This window comes from Penaeus monodon, chromosome 17 (genome assembly GCF_015228065.2).
Source record: "Penaeus monodon isolate SGIC_2016 chromosome 17, NSTDA_Pmon_1, whole genome shotgun sequence".
Lineage (NCBI taxonomy): Eukaryota > Metazoa > Arthropoda > Malacostraca > Decapoda > Penaeidae > Penaeus > Penaeus monodon.
Genome location: NC_051402.1, coordinates 4,938,113 through 4,948,227, shown reverse-complemented (window position 1 = coordinate 4,948,227; position 10,115 = coordinate 4,938,113). Strand labels below are relative to the sequence as shown.

Genomic DNA, 10,115 nt, shown 5'->3' with positions numbered 1-10,115 from the left:
TGTGTACTCTCTTGTTGAGTAATATATTTTTTACCTTATTTGGTTAATGCTGTAGTTTCCCAGATATAATTGATATTAATTCTGTTTATGAGACTTATATTTTAGATTAAGTAAGGCCAACCTGAACTAAATAGTCTCATTTCTCTCATGAATCACATGTATTAAGATCTTAAAAGTTTATCATATTAACATTATTTTAAGTTTCAACTTGCATTGAACATTTAAACCAATATTCTCTAAATGTTTATGTGATTAAGTTGTCTTTCAGCTTTCATGGCTCAAATCTCTTTATAACAGATAAATTTTCCATTCAAGAATACTTCCCATACAAATGGAATGAAGGAATAGCTTCCTACCTCCAATTCAAGAAGTTTCATGTGTACAAAGTTAACAGAAAAGTTATAATAAACTTGGGGTTAGGATCAGGTGCTGACTAATTTCATGCCCATTAACAATTATGTAAATCCAATTTAAATCTCCACAGCACCCTGATGCTCGTGGGGCACGAGGGGTTGGTGGTCACCCTATGCAGTATGTTAGACGCCCTGTCAGAGAACAAGTTCGAGAGTCCATCCCAGCAGTTGTGATTGGGGTCATCCTCATTTTGGTGGGCAGTGGTGTCCTCTTCTGGAATGAGGTAAGCGTCAATTATATCTTTGCCAAATACTTCTGTTTTGTCTTGTCAATTGATGCAGAGATAGTTGATACATGTAAAGACATCTTTCTTTCCAGTGGTAGCTCTATTAAAACTATAGTACAGTATCCATTATATAGGTCCATTTTACAATTGTCCCACGGTCACACGAGAAATATCCTAACATATCTTTTGCTGGATTTTTTCTATTTCTCATTTAGTTACTACTTGTTTTGTGTTTTCATGATCTTACCTGTTTAATTTATATGATACGTGTAGACAAAGTAACTATGATTTGTATAGTCGTATAGACTTTCTACAAGAGTTCAGTTTTGTGGTTCATAAATCACTTGCATTCCATAACAGTATTCTGCATAGTAATAGTAGGTTTGGAATTGTAAGTTGCTCGCTGTATGTATTTTTAAAATTAGATGTGAATGTAGTCATTTATATTTATATTTTTAATGTAAATGCATATCTTCCTTTCTTTGTACTGTATATACATAATCCTCACTGATGTTATTGATTAAGTATGTGCATTTTTGTAAGATTGATATACTTTCTGAAGGTGTTAATTTTTTTTATCCAAGGGGCGTGCAGTACAAACATCTCGTAGTTTGGACGAGGGATATAATGCTGTCATAAAAGTACAGAATTCTACCAAACTATATGAAGAAAATAATCACAAGGTAAGGCTGCCACATGCTCTTTATGTATGTTATTATATTTATGAAATATATATATATATATATATATATATATATATTATATATATATATATATATATATATATATATATATATATATATATATATATATATGTCTATGTATATATATTTATATAAATATGTATGTAATACATTTGTGTGTTTACACATACACATATACATACATATATGTATCTATATATATATGTGTGTGTGTGTGTGTGTGTGTGTGTGTGTGTGTGTGTGTGTGTGTGTGTGTGTGTGTGTGTGTGTGTGTGTGTGTGTGTGTGTGTGTGTGGGTGGTGTGTTTATATATATATATATAATATATAATATATTAAATATATATGTAAATATATATAAACATATATATGTAAATATATTTGTAAATATATATATATATATATATAGTATAATATATATATATATATATGTATATATATATGTGTGTATATATATATATATATATATATATATGATATATATAGTATATATATATATATATATATATATATATATATATATATATATAATAATTATATATATATATATCATATAATAATACATATATATATATAATATATATATATATATCATAATACATATCATATATAATACATATATAATAGATACTTATAATATACACACACACAACAACAACAACATCACATACACATACAACATATATATACATATATACTATATATATATATATAATATAATACTACTAATAAATATAATATATTTATATATTTACATTATTACATATATACACACACACACACACACACACACATACATATAAATACTATAACTATATATATATAAATATATATATATATGTAATATACTAAATAGTAATATGATATATATATATATATATATATTACTATATATGAATTATGTATATATATTTATATTAATATATAATAATTATATTATAATATATATATTATATATATATACTATATATATACCTTGCATACTATATATATAATATATATATATATACTATATATAAGATGTCATTGCATCAGTCTTTCACTTTTCATTTTCATATTTAATGTTATTTCAATATCCATGATTGATTTGAGGTCCAACAGCTCATTTGACTAATGCTAATCATTTTCCCAAGCTTGTTTATGTGTGGGGTCCTCTGTCTGTCTCGCCCCCACTTGCAGATGACTACTACGGTGTTGAAATTAGTGCCGTCAGGTTGAAGAGAAGAGTGCAGATGTATCAGTGGATTGAGGAAGAATCGTCAATGTAAGGGCATCATCAAAGGGGTTTTATTGTTCCATTCTTTTGCATTGCATTGTGCATTCTCTCTCTCTTTCTCTTTCTCTCTTTTTCTCTCTCTCTCTTTCTCTCTTCCTCTCTCCTCTCTTTCCTCCTCTCTCTCCTCTCCTCTCTCTCCTCCTCTCTCTCTCCTCTCTCTCTCTCTCTCTCTCTCTCTCTCTCTCTCTTTCTTTCTCTCTCTCCTCCTCTACTCCTCTCTTCTCTCTCTCTCGTCCTCTCTTCCTCTCTCATCTCTCTCTCTTTTCTACTCGTACTTTCAATCTCTCTTTTCTCTCTCAGTCTCTCTTGTCTCCTCATATCTCCTTCTGATTTTCTCTACTTAAATCTCTCTCTTCTCACTAATTTCGACTGAGACCTATTTTCATTTTCCTAATACTCTCTGTCTCCTTTCACATCATCAATCGCCTGATATCTCTGCTATACCTCATATCTATCTCTGCCTTCATGATACCATCGAACTTCTTCTTCCATGTTCTGTCCAACTATAGAAGTTATGTCAATTTTTTCTGTGATCAATTGCATTTATGCTCTTGTCTTCAATACTTGAATTCTTGTGCAGATGATAAGTTGTCATTCTTTTAGACTATCATGATGTTCGAATTGATATCATTGTGAACCTACACAAAAAAAATCTATTATTATCCATGTTATTATGATACATGGCATCTTTCCTTGCTATCACCATCATTCTTTAACATACTAGAAAATGCTATCTCATTGTACTCATATTTATTATCTCTTTGCTCTGTAATGTATATTGCAGTTGTTTAATCGATGGAGATCACATGTAGTAGTCAACTAAGGAAAGTATATGTTATGAATTTTATTAGTGTATGTATGGGCTATTTAGTCTTGAATTAGAGATTTGTTTTTGTAACAGAGTTTAAAGAGAAGAATGCAATATTACTCGTAGAGATCATGATAGCCATGCATAGACTGATATTGACTTGTGCGAGATAAATGTGATATGCTTATGTTAACATCGGATGGGGTCATAAGAATCCAATACTGTAGTAGAGATATGGTGAAATTATAATATGGTATTATGATTGCAGTGAATGACATGGCTGTTACTAGACCTTGAATTCTTTTGGTAGTAGTTGGCTGTTAGTTATTTACTTAGAGAGGATGGATAGGGAAAGAGATTGTGGTGCTGAAGTGTGAATTGAGAGCACACTGCAACAAATATATATCAGAATAGTTTTTGGAATTTATCATGTACAGGTCCTGCTGTATTCTTTTTAATATTTGGTGAGTTTTTTTTATTGTTGTAGTTGTGGCTAAAGTTGTGGATGGTAAAAATGCGGAAGAAAGGGGGCATCAAGCTAAAATAAAATGTGTAATTATGAAATTGGATGAGGAAGCAAGGAATGACGTTGACTAGACCTGCAATGATAGTTTCTCATTTGTAAGGGTGCATAGTCATTGTTACGTGTAAAGTGGATTTTCATTGTTGCAAACTAAATAAATGGAATTATAACACCAACATTGACATCACAAAATATTCTACGGGTGCTTCATGACACCATCACTGTAAAAAACTGGTTAACTTCTCCTTCTATGCATTTAAGGGGATCTACATATTCAGTGATCAAAAGTTTGTTATTTTCTTTCACCTTTTTTAATAATGATTTCTGGGGTTAATTTTGCTGAAAATATTTATATTTTTTTATATAAGTGAATTTTTATTCATTTGAAGTCCCTGTAATCTACAAGATATTCTTTACTTTAGAGAAGAATAACTTGCTTTGTAGATAAAATAAGGATTAAAATTTGCAGGCATCTTTTACATCATCTTTATATGAATTGGAAAAATAAATTACAAAATTGCAAAATTGAAGGAAATGGCACAAAGGGGAGCAGTAGCCAAGTATTTTTCTCACTTTTGTTGTTTCAGAGCCTCAGTGCTGTTATAGCAAAATATATACCAACTCTCCCTTCCTCATATCCTATATTTATTAAAGATTTTTAAAAGAACATATTTGGGTTTTAATCAAGTAGAGACCTTCTGGTTTAATTCCTTTGATGAACCAGAACTTTAATTAGCCAGTGTAGAACAGTTTTAGAGTTATTTTATTTATGAGTATATTCTAGTGGCTCTCTATAAAAGAATGCAAGCTGTTTATTAGTATGGTAACTCCTTTGCACAGTTTGGTACAATTTCCATCAAAATAGTGAGAATGCCAGGTTCACTTGTGAAGGGAATTGCTGTTAATTACATATGAGTATTCATAAGAAATAAAGATTTTAACTGAACTGCTTTATAGTAGAAAGTATAATTCTGTTTCTGCAAAACAAAGTTTATATAATTTTAAAGCATAATTATAAAATGTAATGTAAAAAGATGTAATATATTACATTAACTCAATTTGTATTATTAATAAATACAAAATTATTCAAACCTTAAATCTGATTATGGTGCTAAAAGCCATGAAAATTGTTTCTAACAGAATAGACCTCAGGATATTTTGAACTTAATAGTAGTGAAATATATTTGGTTTTTATTTGTATACTCATACCTTGTTCTTAGCTGCTATATGTTTCCTTACTTTTATATATATGTATTCGTGCTGATGTTACAGAACAATCATTCACAATGCCTGTGGTACATGGTTTGTAGTAATCAGATTTATATGGCGATGATCTGAGAGGTGAGCGTAGAAGCAGAAACTTTTGAACGTAACAACACCTGTGATTTGGGATTATATTATAATAAGAGTACTTTTCACATCTTGGCTTTCTTGTATATACTTACATTTGTGTTAAGGAATTTATTATTGGTCTTTTAAAGGTTAACTTTAGCTGGTTGTCCATCACTGTCTTCTATGTTTGTTAGATACTTAAGTTATTATTGGATTCATATCATCTGTCTAAAGCCGTGGAAAAAGTTTATGTTTGGATAAGAGGTTTTTTTTTTAAATATATATTTTTGTGTGTTTTATGTGCGGTTATAGATACTTAGATTTATATATACCATAAAAGTAGTGATGTATAAGGTTGATCTGGGCAAAAACAAACTGTGTGACTTATGTGACATCCATATCTACAACCATGTATCACCCCTTTCTTACATTCCAATGTTTTGAATGTTTTCTTTTGGAAATTAGACATTGCAAAGCTTTGCTATTTATGAACACTACAGTGTCCTGTAACACACCCTGTGCTGCCAGTCTTAGTGAGCAGGAATAGCATCCTGAGCATGAAAATAGTGTATTCTATGGAGACAGCACTCCTCCAACCATGGGTAGTAGATGGTACATTCCACCAACATTTACAGTTGGAAATAATGACTCTAGGCAAATCATTCCCATCATCCTAGCCTTAAGCCTAATTTTTCATGCTGGCATATTCCTGTTAACATGGACCTCATCCAGTTATTTCTATGACAGCAAGTTGCTGTCACCCGGCTGTCAGGCCAGATTTTTTCATGGCATGACAGTTACATCAACCTGATCAGGTAGACTAAGAAATAAAAACTCAAGCACTAAACTATTCTTCTCTTAGTCCATACACTTGATTTTATGTTACATATGTTTGTGCTCTTCCTAAACACTATCATTCTTCTAGGTCAATCCCAGTGCCAGCAGTGGTACAGGTTGCAGAGACGACCAAAGTTGGTATTTACCACCTTAGTCCTGCAGGCAAGGATAAATTTACAGAGTTCACACCTTTCTCTGGTGATGAACAGCCTGAAGGAGACGAGATCAAACTGCATGGAGGAATGTACTATATCACCCGAGACATATTCAATCCTGACATTGGAGATTTAAGGGTCCAGTTTTACTATGCTTGTCGGGCTGGTGAAATGGTAAGCAGCAAATTTTATTTATTCTCATTTAGAGCATTGCTGTTTATACTCTTTCTATATCATCTTGAAATTAAGACTGGATTGATAGGAATTGTTGCAATGTAGGTCAATAAAATTTTTGTACATTATTATGTTTGATTGCTGCATACACTTTTGACAAAATGTCATATGTATGAAATAAAGCAATCTCCAACTGTTTGAGACAGGCAAAAATGCCACAAGTTAATGAAACTTTTAAATGATTTCATATTTAGTACAATGAGATAATATTGTGTGATTTATTGTATTTCCTTTACTCATTGATTATTGAACTTCCTTACTCAACAGGTGAGTGTTGTGGGCCAGCAAATAGGTGAGACTCTCCATCCTTACCTCACAAGCAATGGGAATGAGCTGCTGATTGTCCGCACAGGGAAACACACTGTGGAGGAAATGTTCTCCTCTGAGCATGCCCAGAATCGCTTCCTGACCTGGAATTTGCGGTTGGCTGGATGGTTCTTGATGTTCATCGGACTCACCTGCGTCTCAAATATTGCCCATTCTCTCAGTGAGTTTGCGTAGACAGCAATATTGTTTTTTTATTCCTTTTTAGTGTGTTTTTTGTTATGTTAGTTTTTGTTTCAAGATATATTTGTAACTTTTCTGGTCTTTATCAGAAATGGAAACTAATCCAAGATTGTCTTTTATTCCTGATAATTCTTAAAAATAAGAATAAAGCATCTTATTTATTCACTCATTTACTGATATCCATTTTCTTTACAGTAATATGCTCTCCTCTTCTGAGAGACGTGGTAGCACTGGGTCTAGGATCTGCCAACTTGACTCTGAGTATGTCCACCTCACTTGTGATCATTGGAGGGGCTTGGTGCATCTACCGCCCAGGCTTGGCTTTGCTCATCCTCGTTGTGGCCGCGCTCCCTTTCATCCGAGCTGCTGTCAAACATCAGTCGACAGTTGGGCATTCCAGGAGGCCCAATGGATACAGGCGAAGCTCAGCAGACTAAAAAGTTTAAACTTGGAAAGCGGTTCTGGATGTGTGATGTTTTTTGTCTGTTGCTGTCAAAACTTAGTCTGTACTGAAAGTGCCAAAGATTTTAACTCTATGAGTAAAACTGTACCCTCATGTATTAAATGATTTTTAATATTGTATTGGTATGGCTGTTTTTTACTTGGGTCATCAATGTGAAGTGAAAGATTTTATGAAATTGATAGGCATAAAAGATCTCAGTAGGGTCTAAAGTGTTTAATTCTCTCTCATTTTGTAGTTTTACATATTCAATATAATCAAAGGGAAGTGGTTGGAATCCTGTTAACCAAATGTTTTCCACAGTTTTATACTGTACATGTTCAAAGGTAACCTTTTTCTAAGGTGTTGTAAATTAAAATATTAATCATACCTCATGGTTGCAGTTTGTGGGAATTTATTTCAAATCAAATAGATATAGGTTGTGTGTGTTATGAGCACAGTTTTTATGCTCAAGTTTTACATTCTCCTTTGTATTTACATTTTAGGCATATAGGTATATATATTTCAATTTTCTTCATATATTAGATTTGGTAAGGCTAAGGAACCAAGTGTAGCTGCAATATAAATGTTTCTTTTAATTGGTAATTGTTCTCTGTATGTGTATATGTATATTGTATAGTATTATTTAAATCATGATCTTTATTCATGATTCAGAAGCAACGTTTGTAATTAGTAAGTAATGTGGACCAAGTTTGTCAGTAGCTTTTACATGAATATTAGTGTAAATATTTAAAGAGACAATGAGATTAGTTCGGTATTATTTAGCATTATTTATCTCGTTAATATCTACCAACTTTAGTCTGAAATTAGTTATTAGTTAACCTATTAATGCCAGGTGGGCATGTATACATATCCTTCCTGCTTATTTCATTAATTTTGTTCACATATAGATGGCTTCACAAAGTGCATAGTCCCCAAGGAATCAATTACCTAAGAGTATTTGATCTCACCTGTGTGGAAGGAAAAATTATTATTTTTTGGCATTGTTGGTGTAGTAATAATGTTAACAATGGTATTAGTATTAGGAATCAAACTTTTCCCAAAAATGAAAGGAATGGGGTGAAAAGATAAGGTCAGATAAGTCTATTAATTAACTTCATTGTGATGAAGTGCTTGTAAAGCCATTTGTGTGTAATCAAAATTGACCAAACAAAACTGCAGTGGAGAATGGGTTAAGTAGACTTGTTTGTACTGTAGTTCAACTCTAGTCAAATTTAGTATTATCCCTTTTAAATAGTACAGTACCAGTTGTTACTGAAAATTTCTCTGATAATGTTTTATCTCCATGTGATTACACATTATATATATTGTCATTATACATCATTAGGGAATAAGTTTTCCAAATTATCATATTATTCTCATAGAAAGAAAAAACAAGTAAAAAATATTCTTAAGGTTACTGGATAATATACAGTCTTTCCTTGGTATCTGCAAGGGATACAGTTTGCAGATTTTTTCCAGTTGCAGCACTGGCTGCTTGCTTAGGTTTGTACAGGTATATTACCTTTTTTTTTTTCTTTTTTAAGAATTGTGTTGTAATTACTCAACACATTTACTTTGTCTCTCTCTTTTGCGGAGTGATAATACAAAGTAGTCAGTGTATTAAGAAACAGATTTTTCAACTCTGTATTTTTGATGTATGTGATTAACTTGTGGTTGTGAAGCTCTTTTACATAACAGAAGAAAGAGTATTTTGCTTTCTAATTTTCAGATATATGTTCCAGGTAAATCTTCTAAGGAGTAACTAGTTGAATCTCCAAACGTTTATGATGTACAGATTTTGTCTATTCTGAATGCTATGTTAGATTTTGTAAATCATGAAGGATTGAGACCTGTAAATACTTAGTGTATGTATTGCTGTTTATATGATTATAATTTTCAATATGTGCTGGAAGAGAGGGAAGTAAGAAGGCAAATAGATATGTAAAAATGCTAGTCAGATCAACAGGTGCTCATTTTGTATGGAGATAGTATGGGAAATTGGCACTGGTATCCCCAATTAAAGAAGATTAAATGTTAATTGTCATGTTTAACCATACATGGGTTTATTCTTAGTTAATGATGATACAAATATAGTATCATGTACAAAGATGAATTGAAGCACAGCACAATAAGAAAGGGGGCGATAAACCGAGACAGTTTTTCTCTCTTTGATAAGTGTGGTTGTGTTTTGTCTCAATCAGTAGGTTCTGCTGATGTTTCTATTGAATTCTGTAAATACTAAGAAATTAATTATTTAGTCTTACTGGTCAAATTATATAATTATATAAGGCAATGAATATAGTTCATGAAAATTTGTTCTGGTAGTGAAAGTAGTAAATGGAATTGTTCTTTAACGGTTTATAAGAACATACATGTGCACACACACACACACACACACACACACACACACACACACACACACACACACACACACACACACACACACACACACACACACACACACTCTCTCTCTCTCTCTCTCTCTCTCTCCTCTCTCTCTCTCTCTCTCTCTCTCTCTCTCTCTCTCTCTCTCTCTCTCTCTCTCTCTCTCTCTCTCTCTGTCATGCACCCCCCCAACATTCCAATACACATTTTCCACACTCGCCTCTTTCCCCAACCCAACATATACTTACACATGTTATAACATCATTAAGTATT

General features: G+C 32.1%; 1 protein-coding gene across 1 annotated transcript in view; it reads left to right on the top strand.

Annotated features, from left to right (window-relative positions):
- LOC119583209 (transmembrane protein 43 homolog) overlaps window positions 1-9,495 on the top strand; it is a 10,725-nt gene extending 1,230 nt beyond the window's left edge. Inside the window, exons 2-10 of the mRNA XM_037931687.1 lie at window positions 485-637; window positions 1,225-1,323; window positions 2,477-2,607; window positions 5,432-5,471; window positions 5,783-5,884; window positions 6,030-6,097; window positions 6,160-6,448; window positions 6,776-6,995; window positions 7,211-9,495. Coding sequence (XP_037787615.1) covers window positions 485-637; window positions 1,225-1,323; window positions 2,477-2,607; window positions 5,432-5,471; window positions 5,783-5,884; window positions 6,030-6,097; window positions 6,160-6,448; window positions 6,776-6,995; window positions 7,211-7,452 — 1,344 coding nt within the window. The 3' untranslated portion in view covers window positions 7,453-9,495. The remainder of the gene's footprint in view (window positions 1-484; window positions 638-1,224; window positions 1,324-2,476; window positions 2,608-5,431; window positions 5,472-5,782; window positions 5,885-6,029; window positions 6,098-6,159; window positions 6,449-6,775; window positions 6,996-7,210) is intronic.
- Window positions 9,496-10,115: the final 620 nt, after the last annotated feature.